This window comes from Rattus norvegicus, chromosome 18, assembly GCF_021556685.1.
Source record: "Rattus norvegicus strain SHRSP/BbbUtx chromosome 18, alternate assembly SHRSP_T2T, whole genome shotgun sequence".
In the NCBI taxonomy this organism is placed as follows: domain Eukaryota; kingdom Metazoa; phylum Chordata; class Mammalia; order Rodentia; family Muridae; genus Rattus; species Rattus norvegicus.
The window spans coordinates 75678482-75697599 of record NC_141551.1 but is presented as its reverse complement, the minus strand read 5'-3'; the positions used below and the strand labels follow the sequence as shown (position 1 = coordinate 75697599).

The 19118-nt window shown below is 48.1% G+C and overlaps 2 protein-coding genes across 2 annotated transcripts; both read right to left on the bottom strand.

Moving 5' to 3' along the window:
- Positions 1-2693: 2693 nt before the first annotated feature.
- On the bottom strand, positions 2694-18354 carry Txnl4a (thioredoxin-like 4A). The gene is given in 4 exon segments (NM_001309168.1): positions 2694-3043; positions 5986-6089; positions 17799-17988; positions 18267-18354. Coding segments are annotated over 3 exon segments (429 nt in total). The 5' UTR covers positions 17952-17988; positions 18267-18354; the 3' UTR covers positions 2694-2871.
- Naa12 (N(alpha)-acetyltransferase 12, NatA catalytic subunit) lies at positions 11919-18324 on the bottom strand. The gene is given in 4 exon segments (NM_001077676.1): positions 11919-13270; positions 14927-14995; positions 17799-17988; positions 18267-18324. A coding segment is annotated over 1 exon segment (663 nt). The 5' UTR covers positions 13192-13270; positions 14927-14995; positions 17799-17988; positions 18267-18324; the 3' UTR covers positions 11919-12528.
- Positions 18355-19118: the final 764 nt, after the last annotated feature.

Below are 19118 nucleotides of genomic sequence, written 5' to 3'. Positions count from 1 at the left end.
AACTGTGGCTAAAAAGGGGAACTCTTCACCCTCTGTGTGGGGCCCTGCCTTTCTGGACTGTAACTTTCCAAGCACTGTGGACTCTGAGTCTCACAGAGACTCCACTCTGCAGGGGTTTACCCCTGGTAAAAGTAAAGACTGTACAGTTGCTGACCTTTCTGTGAGCACTTGGTAGCTGTTGGACTCCATTCAGTGGCTGACCAGTGGGAGCTGCAGTCCAGCCCTAAGCGGCTGGCACTCCAGTCTTCAGTGAGGCTCTGCCAGACAGGCAGGAAGGGCACCTGAACACTCAGACCGGTCTGTCACCCTCTCCTGAGCAGCAGCAAACTCAGGCACTAGCACAGGCCATTCATCCTGAAATTCCTCCTTGGTCACAGCCTTCTCAGTGGCAGCTTCTTTTTCTTCTCCCTTCTCTTCTGGATCTCTGCAGACATCAGGCACGGCTTCCCACGTTGCTCACCGGCCCACAGTCAGTAGACCCATCGAGGGAGCTCGAACGAAAATGGCACTGTCTACATAGTGCAGAGGAGAATCTGTTACCTAGAGCATTGGTAGGCAGGTTGACAGGAAACACCTCTGGGAAGAGGGTGGCGGTCAGCCCTGGTATCCATCACCAAAGGTCCCTGGAAAGCTCCTTGGATCTAGTTAGCGAAGGTCCCAGGAGTGAAGTTGTTCAATGGCAGCGCAAACCTCAGCATAGGCTACAGTTATACCAGCAGCGACTTAAAGCTGACTCGGTTCTAAGGCGTTTCCCATGTGGTGGTTTGAATATGCGTGGCCCATGGGAAGTGGCACAGTTAGTAAGTGTGGCCTTGTTACAGTGGGCGTGGCCTTGTTGGGGTGGGTGTGGCCTTGCTGGAGGAAGTGCGTCACTGTGGGGGTGGGCTTTGAGGCTCCTATGCTCAGGCTTTGCCCAGTGCAGATGAGACCTTCCTCCTGGATTCCTGCAGAGCCAAGTCCGGTCTTGCTCGACTTTTGATCTAGATGTAGAAGTCTTAGCTCCTCCTCTAGCACCATGTCTTTGAGTATGCGGTCACCCTGATAATGGACTGAACCTCTGAAATTGTAAGCCAGCCCCAAGTAAATGTTATCTTTATTTTTTAATATAAGAGTTGCCTTGGTCATGGTGTCTCTTCACAGCAATGAAACCCTAAGACACCCAGGCCCGCTCACATTTGTGCTGTACACAGCATTACTTTTCCTTCAGTAGATGTGCAAGTGCACATGTGTGCGAGCGCTCTGCATCTACATGTGGAGAGCAAGGCTGTACCACCTAAGCGTTTTCCTGTCACATCGAATTTAAGGACATTCTTGAGGGCGCCATACGGAGTTTCCCTTTATGTAGGGAATCAAGAACAATGATTGGGGCCATCCATGGCCAGTGAGGGAAGCTAAACTCCCTGTCCCCAACCGCCCCACCTTACAGGGTCTCAGTATGTAAACCAGATGACCAGACTGGCTTTTTGACCAGAAATGTCTACTTCTGCCTCCCAAGTGCTAGGGTTAAAGGTGTGCACCACCATGCCCAGCTACTACTTTCCTTAATGGGCACATTAGTGCTAGACATCCCACTGCAGATGGGCTTGTGACTGACTTTTTGCAAGCTAGGACTACTACTCTACCACCAAGCAGCATCCCAGCCCTAGACTCATGGCTTAGTCCATTTGACAAGTGCGTTTAATTGTAGGTAAGATGTCTGCTTCACTCCTGAGTTTTCACAGCGGGCCAACTTATGAAGAGCCCATGAGGTGTCCAGTGAGTGGCCACCACTGCGTACTATGGAGACGGATGAGACAGGTACAGAGGCCTGCCCGAGTCAGTGAGGAGCTTGTCCAATGTCAGCTCCTCGGATGCTGACCTTTCTCTTCTGAGTTTGTGTTCAGAGAGGTGAGAGGGTAGACCCAGGTCCCTCCACATTGCCAGGAAGAAACAAGAGAAAACTGAATAGATAAGGGGACTTGTACTGAGTGAAATGAGGACCCTGCCTCCTTAGGAAGTATGACACAGACAAATGGGGGAAGAGTCGAGGACAACTCGCGGAAGGGAAGCCCCAGACAATTGCTATTTTTGCAGTTGTCTTGAGCGCAGCAGTCTGGCCTCGGCGGGAAGCGGGGGTGCATCATACCTGGATTCCAGGGCTATTTTATACGCTGAGTAAGAGTAAGACTGGGTCCTCTTAAGGGTTGTCACCCCAAATCAATATATTGATGTTTTAAGCTCAGAATCTCAGACCACGACCTTATTTGAAGTGATTATCATATGTAATTGGTTAAGATGAGGTTGTCAGAGTGAGGTGGGCCCCTCAGACAATGTGACTGGTATTCTTATAACTATGAATATTTTGAGATTGGCATATACATGCGTACACATGACATACACAACTCGTAAGGAAAATGGCAAACACTGGGATAATGTACTCTCAATCCAAGGTTCACCAAGGACGGCTAATAACCTCCAGAGCTAAGGGGTTACTATGGATAGCCCACGCCTCAAATGGAACCCAGAACACAGCCACCTCAGGTGCAGACCTGGAAAACCGTACAGCTGAAATGTCTGTGGAAGCCACCCCATCTGTGGTATTTGCTTGACAGCTCTAGCGACCACTTGAAGATGCAAAACCTGACAGCCTCATGGGACAGACAACGCTTTCACTGAGAGTGAAGACATTTACAGTCAGTAAAGCACACGGCAGATTCCTACTGTTCCTTCACGTTTATTTGCTTCAGGTAGTTAAGGCCCCTGTAACTCATCTCAAGGCTCCTCCAGCCCTAAGGCCATGTTCTGCTGCAGGCCCTTTCCCGAGGCTATGAGAGCAGAGTCTGTCTAGCCAGAAGAGGCTCCCAGTGTCCTGTGCACAGCCTGAGTCAGTGCTCAGTATCTGTACTTTGTGGAATAGTCCTTGGGCGACACCACCAGGCCTCGGCCTTTGCGGGCGCCACGGTACACGGTCTCTATGATGTCAACCATTTCCTGCTTGTCTTCCATGGCCCAGTTGATCTTGTTATTGTTACCAGTGCCCAAATCAATCATGATGTGTTTGTTTCTGAAAGAGAAGAGAAGAGCGATGCTCACAGAGAGCCCCACGCACGTCTGGTCTCTCTGCGGCCTAAGCACCTGTAATGCCATTTAAGAGCACAGACCACTCAGAGAGTCCACAGTTCAAGACAAAATAAAGACAAACACTAAATATAATTTTCTATAGAAAAACTCTGCACTCTTCTTGGATTTTCTGTGCATTTGTTTACATATATAATTTAGTTCTTTTGAGACAGGGTCTCTACATATCTCTGATTGTCCTGGAACTCACTTTGTAGATAGGGCTGGCCTCAAACTCAGAGACCCCATTGCCCCTGCTCCCGAGTGTTAGACTGAGGGCATGCACCGCTGTGCCCTGCAATTGTGCATCCGTATCTTGGACTGTAAAGGTCAAAGACAGCTGTATCGTTCTGAAAGACAAGCAGTTTTCCCGAGGTGCTCTAATTTTCCTGAAAAAGCCTGTGACCTTCTCATGCTTTGTGCACAGGGACTTGGTACAGATTCACCAAACGCTTTGTAACCGTGGGTTGAGAATGATGGCTTTGCCCACCTGGTATGCTGTGACTGAGAAGCAAACAGTCCTTAGCCACTCACCCTTCAGAGGACAGGCCTTTCCCTCACTTAGGAACCTGCATTTGTACTTTCTGAATAAAGATATTAATCCCTACTGAATTTGCATGAATTTTTTCAAGTTTCTAAAGATCTGTTTCTATTAGTCTAACACTATGGGATCACTTCTATGGAATCACACACTGGCTTCCATTATAGCCCATGACCACGCCCCACTGGTTCTGAGAGCAGTGAAAAGGTCAGTTTGACATGACATATGTCAAATATTCACTCCCAGGGAGCATTCCATGTCCTCAGTTAGCCCAGGAAGGGGGTGGACACCCACACCTCCTCCTACCCACATGCACAGCAGCCCTACTGGGCTCTATGGCTTAGTCTCTCTGTAAGCACACTGGACATGACTAGTACTTTGTATACCCGGGAACCCTGTGTGATTCTGACAGGCTTCAGTCAGTTTTATCTCTGCAAAGGGTTTTTGTAAAGAGGAGCCTGGCTTCTCTTACTCTGTCCCAGTCCTAAGAGTAAAACCTGGTAGGTACTCAGTGTACCTGGTAGGTACACTGGGATATAAACTGACCACTCTTGACTCTTGTTCTAGAACTTTGGGTCACAGAAGGAGGAAATTTGTCTTCTTTTCTGAGTCCACTATCTGTCCTAATGACCTCAAAGACACCGGCTGTCCCTACCCACACACCAACACTGCTTCCTCCAACCTCCTCCCATGCCTGTCGCTGTCTCTCTAAGCTAGTCCCTCTCTCCCATGTGAAGTGAGCGCCTTGTTTCTCACAAAGAGGAAGGGACTTTGGTTGCACACTGGGAAGGAACTACTGTGTCCTATAGTTGTATGGAAAGCAGAACTTGTTAACTGAACTTGTTTTTTAGCAGAAGAGATTTCCAAACAAGGAAATGCTGCCTGTTTTCTTTCTGTCCGTAAAGGACAGAGATGAGTGGGCTCAGGACTGTTAGTGAGAAAATTAAACTCGCAGCTTCTTCAGATAGCACAGTGCTGAAGGCCAGAACATTCGCAGGCAGCAACTGTGGAGGAAGAGAAGACTGTGGAAAGAAGAGAATGGCCCCCACTGTGGCTGAAAGAGCTGGTCAACCTGCTCAGCTGCAAGCATCAGTCATGAAGGAGACTTGGTTAGATCCCTTCCCAGGGGGAGCACGCAGCTAGGAGTGTAATACTGAGCCTTATTAAAGTTTGTCTGGCCCTGTGTGCTGTGTGTGCAGGTGTGGGGTGTTGGAGGTGGAAGGGGAAGAGGCTCCCTGTTTCTGCCCAATCCCTCTGAGCTGGAACAACTTCACAGGGCAGGGGTCACGCTGTAGACCTCAGAGCAACTGACTGGGTGATCTGGACAATGAGGACTGTGACCTGCTGGTCCCAGGAGTGGGGTCTCTAGGGTCCTTGGAGACCTGGGAGAGGGTCCTGGCTTGCTTTAAGGGAAGGACAGTCTCAAGGATAATAGACAAAATCCTAAAATACCGCCCGTCCCTGGGACCTCTGCTGTGACACTGCACAGGACATTCCGGACACGGGCCAAGCTCCTCAGTAGCTGGCTCTAAAAGGAGATCACTGTGATTACCCAACTCGCACTAGTCTAACCCCCCTCTAAGAAGGAGAGGATTGTGCGAAAAGCTCACTGTGACAGACAATGGATGCTGTCTTACTCAGACAGAGGAGCCTTAAAGAGCAGAGTGGCTCCCACCAACAGCAGCAAGAAGAAAAGCCTCAGACACCTGCAATCACTCAGCCCACAGGTCACGCCTGAGACCCTGCTTACCTCAGCCTCAGAGCTGTTAACTCACAAACGAGAGCCAGTTTACGCTAAGCCTGTGCATGAGATCAAACACACAACTCCGCTTTCTATCTGGACACCGCCTTTGGAGGTCTATGACTATAGACCAACTTCTTTAGTAATTACAAGAAAAACTTTTGATGAGTAGAACCAGTCAAATGAAGAGGTCTTCCCAAATTCCTACCGGAGTGTTGAAGCTCACAAAACAACCTGGGCGTGCATGGAGCGAAGCAGCTCAGGTTTCCTTCTTGGATTTTGTCAATGGACACCACATAAAGTCAGTGCCAATATCTAGCGAGTGAAGCTGTATTCTAAAAGGTTTCTTCATCAGCAGATTTTATCTGAAGGTATTTTAAATGCCTGAAAGAATGTCTATTTAATTACACTTCACAACCATTTCTGGAAAGTATTTCAAGAGTTATTTGTTGTTTGAGTGGATGTTAAAATTGGAATTGGTACTTTACAACTATTTAAAAGACTCAAACTGCACAACTGACTTCCTTCTGAGCAAAGGGATCTGTCTGTCCCATCAAACTTCCAGCCCAACAGAGCTCTATTTAAGCAGCAGTTTCAGACAGCCTACCTGAAGAAGAACATGACAGTGCATGGGTCATAGAGCTCATACATCTTGTTGAAGTCAGGTACTTCTGTAATATCCACAAGATAAATAACTGCAAAATTTTTAACCTGGAAAGAGATTTTAAAAACCAAAATAAGATAAAATTGGTTTTCATTGTATAAAAGTAAATTAAAACAAAAAACAAGACTGTGTAACTGGGCATTTTTTCAAACCAGTTACTAAATATTTGTCCCACAGAGCTGATGAAGAAAAACCACATGGTCCTGCCAGGTTCTGACCAATGCTACTCACAGCTCTCTGCCAGCTCCAAGTCACTTAAGAACTCAACTTGTCTCATGATCAAGTTAACAGTGTTGCAGGAAATGCCCACAGCCCTCTCACTTGCCTACTAACGAGCCGTTTTCTAAGTTTTTGTAAGTTTGTACTTACAAATACTCATTCCATGTTATCAAACTCAACCATCCACTCTCCCCTAATTGCTCATTTCAATGCTTGCAAACACTACTAGTTATTATTCCACATGTTAAATTTTCTACAATTTATTACAATTTTCTAGTGCAAATGTATCAGTTTAATAAAAATTTTTAAAAAGACTGAAAGCACCCTAAATCCCATTGCTGTTAACGTTTTTGCTAAGTTCTCCCTACCTCTTCCTAGATTCATTCTAAAACTCTAGCACTTTGACAAGATGGCCATACTGTATTCTGCTTCCACCAAAGGCATCCTTGTCCACCAAAGACGCTCTTTAGCTGCCGGCTGGAACACTCTTTGCTTATTTCTTTGCTGAGTTCCGAAGAGCATCAATAATTCTACTATGCATATTGACTTTAAATTTATGTATACACTTCCTAAGGATAAACCTTAAAGCAGCCTTAGACACAGAGTGATGCGTTCCTTAAATATGCTCTGTGCACTATATAAAGGCACAACCTAGACATGTCATAGACATGCCACTTGCCCCAAGTCTCGATTCCTAACCCCCGAACTGAGAAGTGACTCTAGGAGGGTCACTATGGATGAAGCTGGTCATGAGGTTAGGCTAGGAGGTGGATCCCCCACTCCGCCACTGCTCTATTTATAGGGACAAACCACATGACAGCTACTGGGAACATGGGCACCAGAGATGTGCACACAAGCTGAAGCCAGCACCAGGAGCCACCAACCAACAAACCAACCCAGGGATTCCCCACTTCCCATCTTCCTTTAAGAAAGATGAAACGGATTACCATGGGTACATGTGGGTGCAGGGTATGCCCAGCATGCGCCAGGATTACCATGGGTACGTGTAGGTGCGGGGTATGCCCAGCATGTGCCAGGATTACCATGGGTACGTGTAGGTGCAGGGTATGCCCAGCATGCGCCAGGATTACCATGGGTACGTGTAGGTGCAGGGTATGTCCAGCATGCACCAGGATTACCATGGGTACATGTGGGTGCAGGGTATGCCCAGCATGCGCCAGGATTACCATGGGTACGTGTAGGTGCAGGGTATGTCCAGCATGCACCAGGATTACCATGGGTACATGTGGGTGCAGGGTATGTCCAGCATGTGCCAGGATTACCATGGGTACAGTGGGTGCAGGGTATGTCCAGCATGTGCCAAGATTACCATGGGTATGTGTAGGTGCAGGGTATGCCCAGCATGCGCCAGGATTACCACGGGTACGTGTAGGTGCGGGGTATGCCCAGCATGCACCAGGATTACCATGGGTACGTGTGGGTGCGGGGTATGCCCAGCATGCACCAGGATTACCATGGGTACGTGTAGGTGTGGGGTATGCCCAGCATGTGCCAGGATTACCATGGGTATGTGTAGGTGCGGGGTATGCCCAGCATGCACCAGGATTACCATGGGTACGTGTGGGTGCAGGGTATGTCCAGCATGTGCCAGGATTACCATGGGTACGTGTAGGTGCGGGGTATGCCCAGCATGCGCCAGGATTACCATGGGTACGTGTGGGTGCAGGGTATGTCCAGCATGTGCCAGGATTACCATGGGTACGTGTAGGTGCGGGGTATGCCCAGCATGCGCCAGGATTACCACGGGTACGTGTAGGTGCGGGGTATGCCCAGCATGCACCAGGATTACCATGGGTACGTGTGGGTGCGGGGTATGCCCAGCATGCACCAGGATTACCATGGGTATGTGTAGGTGTGGGGTATGCCCAGCATGTGCCAGGATTACCATGGGTATGTGTAGGTGCGGGGTATGCCCAGCATGCACCAGGATTACCATGGGTACATGTGGGTGCGAGGTATGCCCAGCATTCGAGAGGATTACCATGGGTACAGTGGGTGCGGGGTATGTCCAGCATGCGCCAGGAGGGCAACATCAGGAGAGTTTTCTTTCACCACGGAGATGTTCCAAGGACTGACTTCAGGTTATTAGGCTTATGTGCAAATACTTTTGCTGCCTTGCTGTACACCCAGCCTCCTTATTCCTGGACATATTATCTCATTTTATATTCAGAGGAGCCTTAGCATGCTGCCCTTAGAGACAGTGAGGCACCAGCTGGCACAAGGTCACACCACAAGTATCTCCAGGTTTGGCTCCATGTTCTCTCGAGTAGCTTTGCTATCCCTGAGGTGTCAGTACTGGTGAGGACTAAAGACTGCACAACACTTAGGCCTCAGTACTCAGGACAAAGCTGCATGACGAAGGGAGTCGACTATGGTGCCTGTGTACACACACACACACACACACACACACACACACACACACACACACACACACACACACACACACACACACAGGCTGGTGAGGACTAAAGACTGCACAACACTTAGGCCTCAGTACTCAGGACAAAGCTGCATGACGAAGGGAGTCGACTATGGTGCCTGTGTACACACACACACACATACACACACACACACACACACACACACACACACACACACACAGGCTGTTCACTTGGGTTTGTCTGAGATGGGATCTTCTTATTCATATAGCCCAGGATGACCTCACACCTGCTCTGTAGTCCAAGGGGATCCTGACGTGATCCTCTGCTTCTGAGTACGGGGATTACGTGTGGACCAACCTCGCCTGACTATGAATACCTTACTTAGTGTTCTCCCTTTTGGGGCACAGGATTGAACCCAGGGCCTCATGCCTACTAGGTGAGCGTATTACCACAGAACTTAACCTGTCTTCTTTTATTTTGAAATAGGGTCTCACTAAATTTCCCTGACTGGCCTTTAAGTCATGTTATAGCCCAGTCATGCCCTGGACTTGTGGTCTTCTTGCTCCAGTTCCCCAAGTTCTGAAATGGCAGGCACCCGCCATTACACCCATTTCCTTTATCTCTTCATGGCTAATAATCCTAAAACCTACCAGCTAGGCTGGACACAGAACTTAGTGTCTGCTACATGTGCAAAGTCTTTGGTTCAATACCCAGTGTGTTCCCCCACCAAGCTACCTGCAAAAAACAAACTCTCGCCTTATATGTAGGCCAGTGGTAGAGCACTTGCCTAGTATACGCAATGCCCTGGACTGGGTTTCCAGAACATCAAAAACTACAAACCCCACCCAGAAATCCAGTTTGGTAACTTAGTTTATGGGGAGTAACCTGTCTGTCGCCTGGGATCTGCTTCCAGTGGTACAGCACAAAGGTGAGTTCAAGACTGCCACCCTGACAGTGTAACAGGCATTGGCTGCACTCTATTGCTGGCAATATTCCAAAAGTCAGCAAGGAAATTAAATCATAAAGTGACAGTTTATACTTAACAAGTTGGTACATGATACACTGTGCACGTCTGGCACATGAAGTGTACGTGCCGTGTACACATCATGGTGCATGAAGGACGTGTGTGCGTTACCATCTGCACATCATGGGGCGCAAGGGATGTGTTTATATTAATCACTAGAAACCATGAACTCCACTCCCTCACCTCGTGCACGCCTTAGTTAGATCTCAGTTCACTGAAAACTGCTTTCCCACAGCATCCATGTTGAAATCATCAGCCAGGTCACCAGCTCCCAGCTTCCATAGTAAACACATTCCATCCTGGTATTATTTAAAAATAAAATTGCTCACCATAGAAGATGAGGCCATAGAATCATCAGATCAGGAGGCTGTGTTCCATTTTCTGTTCAACTTGTCCAAGATCATCCAGTTTACGTACCAACCACAAAACCGTTTAAATATGGGGACATTCAGCTACCAGGGAGAGCAACTCTATAAACACCAACCTGCTTGAAGACACACGTTTCTCCTGTCTTCAAGCTTAGTCCGGCCCATCATCATCAGACAAAGACTCCATGTCAAACACACATACTCTAAGGACTTACATAAACATTTCAGGGCAGATTGGCTCAGTGTCTGAGAACCTGCCACAGACAAGGAGCTTCTTGATCATGAATTCTAATTCTTTCAACAGTCTGAGACCATGTCAGTGTTTCACATGCCAAGAATTTAAGGTTCAAAGCCCCAGGGGAAAAAGAGCTGAAACTGCACCCAGGTCTGCCCCAGATGCCCCTGGATGAGAATTCCTGAGCTGAGTCATGAAGAAACTGTTCTGCCTGAAGAGGTGGAGGCAGAACTGTGGAGGGCGGGCGTCATTCAGTAAAGAGAACTCCACCTATAAAGACAGAAAGAGCTGGGCAGTGGCACCACCTCTAATCCGAGCACTGGGAGGCAGAGGCAGGCAGATCTCTTGAGTTGGGAGGCCTAAGTTGGTCTCCAAAGTAAGTTCCAAGGTCAGCTATGCAAAGAAACCGTCTCAAAACACAATAAAAGAGAAAGAAAAAGACAGACACAAGACAGCAGTCGAACCTCATTGTCTAGCTTCTGGATGAGAAAGCAGAATTAGGAATCTCTTCTTGGAGCGCCTATTCACAAGGTCCTAGACACAGGCCAGGCTCTGTAGGTGCCAAGAAAGGAACCTGACGATGGCTTTTAAGTACTGCTTGGTACAACTTGAGGTTGGGCTGGGAGAGACTACCTCATGGCCACCATTTGCTTCTGACCAGCCCCGAGCACCTCAGGTGTTGATGCTGGGACTTCAGTGTTAGCGTAGAACCCTTTACAGGAGAAAGCATGAGGGCTAGGAGGAACCCCCCCAGTGACACAGCCAATGTACTTAACATGTGTAAGGCCCGCACTGCAATCTCAGACACCAGCCCAATCAACAAGGAGGCACCTGTACTGAGGTCCCTGAGAACTGAAGTCAGACAGAACTAAAAAGCTGTGACTGACTCCTGGGCAAGACGGGAGAAACTGCTTATGAAGCTGAGGGAGGGTAACCATGGAAAACACTAAGGTGAGGAAGTTCCTGGCAAGACAGGAAGAGACAATTAGGTGGGTAGGGAAGGAAAGTGTCAGGCGGCCTTCACGCTATGATGAAGACATGGACCAGATGTTCTTCCTAGCAGGCAGTGAGGTGAGGGGCTAAGGTGGAATCATCACAAACCAAAACCCAGTTTCCTGGTAGTTTTGCTAAGACAAGATCTTACCCTGTAGTCCCAGCAGGCCTAGGACTTGCTAAGTAGATTGGACAGGCTTAGAACTCAAGATATGCCTGCCAGAGGGAGCCTTACCACTGGCTTACTCTGCCCTCTTGTAATGGCCTGCCAACATCTTAAATGTCATAAAGCAGAAATACTCATTTCATACACATTACAACAAAGCTAAAATTAAAAAAAAAAAATTAACGGGAAGACTAACCTGCCTTCCTCAAAATTAACTACCAATCAATGCCACCAAAGTTAAGAATGGGGATTATTTTGATTATTTACAGCCAGACTCCCCAGCCCCCCAAATATAGAAATTGGTAAGAGGAATCATGTCCTCTCAAAAATGAAAACCTCGGCTGTTTTATAACTCTTCAGCTCAACCCGACGCCCTATAGGGTGGAATGTGTTACCTCCACAGAGGTGCCCTTGGGACTAAACTCGAAGCACTAGAAGGATTAACCAATCAATTCCCACAATAAACGTGTTCTCCTTCTTATATATTTTTATTTGTTCAGGTTAGAGATTGCAATTTAATTTCTGCTTGTCCTTTCCTTAAGATCTACAAATTCTGCTCCTGTATCAGTCCAGAACCCATTACCATCTCTGACCAGGAAAGGGAACATTCTTCTTCAAAAGGAGGGAGGGCAGGGCCAGGCAGTTCCCCACAGAAAGCAAGAGTGGGTAACTCCCCACGGGGCAGAGGGCATGAGGACTAACTTGATGGTTCCACTCCAAGGAAAACCCAGAAAACACTGGCAAAGGCAGAACACTGGGGTATTCTCAAGTTGTCCCCACTTCCTGTTTGGCATTCCAGGCTTTGGAAACCTGCGGGATACACACAAACAGTACAGCACCGAACAGAATCTGACGGCAGCATGAAGAAGCCAAGAAAGGCTGCACGGCAGTCCTCAGGCCTCCTTGACTCCCGCACAACAGTTCTGTCTAGGTGTGCCTCCATGATCACACAGGTTATGCAGAAGGTTGCTAAGCAGCGAAAGGAGAGCCATTCGGGTCACAGAGCAGGGACTGCAGGGCAAGGTTCCCAAGAACAATATAAGGCTAAACTACAAGGACCTGTAGTGCTCAGGCAGGCTCTAAGAGGCGGACCCCAAGGTCTGCAAGCTGTCTTGGACATCAGTGCTGTCTTTGCCATCACTGCCACTGTCGCCTACAGCCAGGTTCTCCTGCTGACAGGCCTCTTCAGAACCAGGAAGTGTGCTCCCCTGATTCTCCTTGGAACCCAGAACCACGTATCTGCCTTTCTTCAGCACCAGCTGCCTTCTCAGCTCATCCGCCATCTGCGAGAGATCTCGCTTCATAGCATACGCATCTTCGCCATCTGCATAGTACTTGGGCTCCACCTCACTGACCTGGAAGTTCAGGGTGTTGGAATAGAGGTGCAAGGCTGCTCGGTTGCTCTTCCTGACATGCAGGGACACGTACTTAGCACTGAAGTTCTCGATCATGGCCCGGGAGGCCTGGTCCATCAGCTTCTGGGCCAGGCCAAGGCGCCGGTGGGAGCGTTTCACGGCCAGTGAGGTGATGTGTCCATGAGGGACATCATCGGGGTCCTCCTCCATCTTGGCCAGGACGTAGCCCACGATCTTGCCGTCCTCGTCCTCGGCGATGTAGGAGAGCTGAGGCCACGAGAGGCCGTGGTAGAAGTAGTACTTCATCTGGTAGTTCTCGGGCAGGCACAGCAGGTTGCAGTGCTGCATGTTCATCAGGTCGTCCGGCCGAGCCCGGCGGATGTTCATACTGGCGGCAGGAAGGCCTGTCAGACCCCGAGAGTCAGAGAGGATGCCACAGAGCACAAGCGACACCAGCACCGTTTGCCTCGAGGAATTGACACAAAGGTGTATTTCAAAACTCAAGAAACACAGTATGTCACTACAAATGCATCTCTGACGAGTATGGGTGATCAGATCGTCCCTAAGGCAACTACATGACCTTAATTATACTCATGCTTCGAGATGCTCCTATCCAACAGGACTCTGCTGTCTTGGCAAAGACTGCATCCTTCGACAGTGAGGCTGCGGCACACACGGTGCAGGCGGGAGGCAGCGGCAGACGTCCCTAGCGCCCTGCTAACCTGTGAGCCTTCTAGGATTCTATGTGCACCAGCTGAGTGTGCAAAAATCTCCAAGAGGGGCTGCCTGAACTCAGTCTGGCTTCCATGGAGGTAAGAGATAAACCAGCAGCACGGTTTCTCCCGTCACTGTCCATCCATTTATCAATTTCCAGTTCACTATAATTTCCACCTGTTTTATCTAAAACTGAGATTAAAGTAAATGTCCACTACTTTTCCCCTCCAATATCATTTTGAAAATCTAAAATAAAATGAATACTGCTTTGCATATGCCCAGCAGAGGATTTATTTCCCACAGCTATGGAACTTTAGAAAGCATGGACAACATGTATGTGTATGTGCTTCCTAACAAGCACACATCTGAGCCAGAGGAACCTTTCACATGTCTGTTACGCTTTTCTGTTTTTGTGAGACAGGGTTTCTCTGTGTAGCCCTTGCTGGCCTCAAACTCAGAGAGACCATCTGCCCCTGCCTCCCAAGTGTTGGATTGATGGCATGTGCTACCATGCGGCTCACTTGTGTCTCACTTTTATGACTTGTAGAGACCTCTGCACTAACTTGCCTTGTCTCCCCTTTATGCCCAGCTTTATGTACCCTTTCATAACAGGCACAAGCTAGAAGTTGCTTAACTAACTTGTGGAAGGGCCTGGCAGATCCTGCATGGTCCACTCCTTACTGTCAGCTACGGGACCATTCTAACCCACAGGCCTATCTGAGATTCCTCACTTAGGCGAGCACTGACTGCCACAGATCAAACACAATCTTTACCCTCATGACCCATTATTCTTTAAAAGCTCTGTAAGCATTATTTGTCTTGTATAGTTTTCTAAAATTCTATGGTTTTGTATGCATAAGGTGTGTATATGTGGAACATATATGCCATCATAACACACGTGTGGAGGTCAGAGAACAAACAAGGGAATTGGTTCTTTCCTGGACTTTGAGGTGGATTCTGTGGCAAGGCCTCCACTGTTGTCTCACCAGCCACAGTGTCTTTCAGAACACACGGTCACATTTCAATATATTTTATATATTAAAGATATTTTAGATGCCATTTGTATGGGCTTTTTAGTATATAAAAACGGTCTCTCCATTCCTGCCTGTCACAGTATCAAGGGAATACTCATCTCTAAAAACACTTGTGACAAAGTATATTCCTACCCCTGGGAAACGAGATCACAGGTACATGAAAGTCTTTCTTCAAAAATTGCATGAAGCCACTTTACAGAGAAGTTTACTCAGTAAACTCTAGATCTGCAGCTGAGCTCCCTACCACCTTTAACTCAGTACTCCAGCATCACATGGAGATGCAACAGCAAGAGGAAGCAGCTCGCTGTCTAATGCGTATCTCAGGAGAACAGGGACACTCAAGTCCAGCCTGAACACACACAGCTTTTACTCACTTTAAGACAGCTGGGATATCCAAACAGGACTCACACAAGATGAGGAAGATCTCCCACTATCTTCCATTTCTGCGGAGGGAGATTTTTAAATAGTTATACTGTTCTTTATACTAAAATCTTAAATTTCAAAAACTTATGTTGAATGCTTCCTGGAGTTTCCAAAATTATGAATGTTTATTTGCCATCATACTGAGGAAGTAGAACAATAATAATGATTTTAATGTATTTCAAGCTTACATCTTAAAACTATACTAAAACATAGTATTAAAAGTTTATTAAAGATATGGAAGAGATTACTCAGTGGTTAAAGAGCTTGCAGGACTCAAGTTCAGACCCCCAGAAACCTTCATAAATACCAAAACATGATGGCCTACCTTAATTCTAGTCCTAGAAGATGGAAGACAGGGGATCCCTAGAGCAAGCTGGCTAGCAAGGCGAGCCTTACTGGCAAGCTCTAGTGTTAAGGAAAGACCCTGCCTCGGTGAATAACGAGTGGAGAGTGACTGAGGAGGACTGCCACAGGGCACCTGCCCAGCACGCCAGCACAACAGAGTTATTAAGAGGGGCCAGAGGGTAGCTCATTAAGAATGCAATCACGGGGTTGGGGATTTAGCTCAGTGGTAGAGCGCTTGCCTAGCAAGCTCGAGTCCCCAGCTCCAAAAAAAAAAAAAGAAAAAAAAAAAAGAATGCAATCACACTTTTTTTTTGGACGAAAGAAAAGGCATCTTAAAAGACAAAAGGAAATATTTTTCAAAGGAGACTAAGGAACCCAACACCACATAGAACCTATATGTCTGTTGAATGGGATGATGGCAGATGCTGTCCGCACCAGATGCACAAGAGAAGCAGCACAGAGAAATCTTAAATTCTGTTCAGCTGGGAAAAGCTAAGGGCCTCAGACACAGCCATCCTAACGGACCCAACCTGACACTGCTCACACCACCTTCAGGTCAAAATAGTTAAAGGACAGCTGTCTCCAACCCAACAGGGAACTTGCCTGTAGTGGGGCTTCAGTGAATCTCAGTTTGCCTTTGTCTGAGGGACCCCACCGCCTCATTCGTACTCTAGCCTGACCGGCAGGAGAGCCTGCATAAGAGAAGTGATGCCCTCCTTATCCCCCAGCCACACTCTCAGGCCTTCACTGTCCTGGAGTCCGAGAGGAACAGGGCAAGGCTGGCTGAGAAGTACTGCTACCCAGAGGCTAATCTCCACTGAGGAGCTCCTGAATTCACCTCAGTAATAAGGACTTCTGGGCCTCAGCCCAGACCAAGTGAGTGTTCCTGAGACTCACTTCAGAAGCAATCCCAAAGGCACCTGTGGTAACCGGATGTCAGAACTGCCCTCCGATGTTCTCTCCTAAACTGGAAAGCAGACCACCAGGCAACAGAAAGCCAGATAACGTTGCTTTTCCTGCACAGACGTCTTCCTGTGTTACTCCAGAGAATGCCTTTAGTATGGTGACTGTAGCTCAGAGGCAGAGCACCCGACTAAAATTCCCAAGACCCTGACTTCACGTACAGCTCAAGTAAATACGGTAACAATCCTGTGAGTGAAGTCATTTGAAAGATAAGAACTGCTTTAAGCCAACGTACGTTAGCATCCGTGAGAGGGAAAACAGTTTCAGCATTTCTATCAGCGTTAACTCTTCTCTAACACAAACTTTCAGGCTAGGCATGCTGGCAAATGCCTTTAATACCAGCACTGGAAGGTGGAGGCAGAGGCAGGTAGATTTGGCTGTGATGTCTAAAGACTACATACATTCCAGGGCTACGTGGGGGAGGTCCTGTCTCAAACAAATAAGTAAGAAAATAAATGACTATTCAAATTACTTATGGAATAATATTAAATATTACCGTCTTTGCCATTCGCCCTGTTGATACAATCATAAAAAACACTAAGTCATCCTAAAACTGTGAAGAGGAATTCACAGGAGGAGAATGAACCTCCTAATCGTGAACGGTACCTGACAACTGCACTTCTACTGTCAGGGAATAAATACTGCCACCCAGCTTAAAAGATGAAAAGTTAAGAACACCAGTTCTACCCAAACACAGCCCTACTTTCTCCTAACACTTTCTGTATCTGAGTAACTGCCAGCTACAAATCGAGTAACTGGCAAAGCGCTTGGAGGTTCATGCCGATCATATCCCAGGACTTGTGAGGAGGTAGGGAGAATGAAAGAATGTTCTGAGTCTGTCTTCCCTTTCTCCCTCTGGGGAGAAAGGGGGCAAAAGTTTACCATGGAAATAACCTAGAAGTTCTGCTTCAAAAGTACAATAAATTTGTAAGGTATCAAGAAAAAGGCAATACTGTTAAACTAAGCTCCAACAGGCCCAACGAAGGTTGCAAAATCATTCTGTTCACTACACACGCACGCAATACAGTAACAATTTTTGTTTGTTTTTGAGAGTCGGTCTTATACAGTCCTGACTGACCCAGAACTCTTGCCTCAGCTTCTAGAGTGCTGGATTAAATGCATATGCCACCGCTCCTGGCCCTGGTAAACCCTTTTAAAAACACGGTCCAAAGCGGTGCCCCGTAACCCCAGAACTCTAAGAGACTGAGGTATGGTGTTCAAGGTCTGTCTAATCATATAAAAGACCCATCCCAGGACAATCCCCTTCCGTAATCACAAAAACAAAATTTATCATCACAACGAGTCACTTATTTTAGGAGGAAGATCATAAATTTCTTCAAAATCTGAGAGATTCTAACCATTTCTGGCACGAACCTTTCCAGTACGAATACATGAACCCCCGTCTCTCTCTTTGTGGGTCAATGGTCTGCCTGGAGCTCTGGCAGATTCAGGCTTGAATCTCGTGTCCAAACCACCCTGCCGGGCCCAACAGGGCGAACACTGCACAGGCGTTACCTTTTCGGCAATGCTGTACAGAACCTCGTCCATCTTCATGCAAGTGGGGTCCCAGTCGTGTCCGAAGCGAATGACGACCACGCGGTCCTCCTCCGAAAGAATGGCCTGGTCTACCTGCCAGCCATTGTGCAGATGCGGAAGCATGTACGACATCTTGAACGCGCTTGCGCGGCCGGACGCCGCGAACTACCTATGGGTGTAAAGAGCTGAGGTCGCGACCCCATCCAGACCCCAAGAACCCGGCCTGCACCCCAGATTCTCTGCCTAGGGCCACCCCAGACTCTCTGCCTGGGGCTCCATTGCAAACCCGCAGGCCACCGCCATCCCAGACCTCCAGTGCCCGCCCGGGGCCCGAAGGCCATACAGGGCCTCGGCTCGCACCGGAACCACACCCCCGCATCTCCAGCCCCTCTGGAACCATACTCCAGCGGCCCCTGCCCCACTGGGCCACATTAGACGACCTCTAACCTCGTGTGAGCCCACGCGGCCCGACCGCCGGGTCCTCCACCCAGCACCAGCGCCAGCGCCTCCCGCGCCCTCACGCGCTGACGCTTTTCAGCGTTACTGCGCAGGCGCACGCCTGCGTCACGCGCATGCGGGGGGAGGACGCGCTCCACCTCCTGTTCTGGTCGCCGCCAAGCGATCTGTGCTTGAACTTTCTGCACCGGATCGAGCGAGCGAGCGAGCGAGCGAGCAGTCCCATAGTGCATCGTACTCGCATTCTTGGCGGCCCGATGCCTCTGCCAAGGGATGCCAGAGTCTAATCTCAGGCCGAGCCTCGTTAGCAAGTGCTTCAAAGCATGGTCAAGACCCAAGCGTCCCCACTCGTAACGCGTCTAGTGGTGGAGAGTGGTGGTCTGCCTCTATCTTTTATTATTTCTTATTGTGCTGAGAAATACGACAAGTCTTTGGCCAAACTTCAGCCATGCTCCTGATCTTTCCCATAGGTCTATCAAGGCATTCTTCTGTAAAATATCTTTCAGCGTCTCCAGACACTCCTGGATATGATCAAGTTTTTGGACCTGTAACTTACCCCAGAGATCAGATGTCCTTGGCTTCAGCCATTATCATCTTCCTAATTTCTCTTTCACAGATCCATCCCTCTTCTACCATAATGTTCCACAGTCAGTGGCTGAACACATTTTCCTTCCTACAAGACCATGTTGTAGTGTTCCTACAACACTCCATCATCTTAAGCTATGGTTTCCTTTACTGTATCTATGTACATGTGTGCGCGCGTGTGTAAGTCTGCCACTTTAACCATTTACTGGCATTAAGTATATGTATTGTACAACCATCACCACTATTCATCCCCTGATA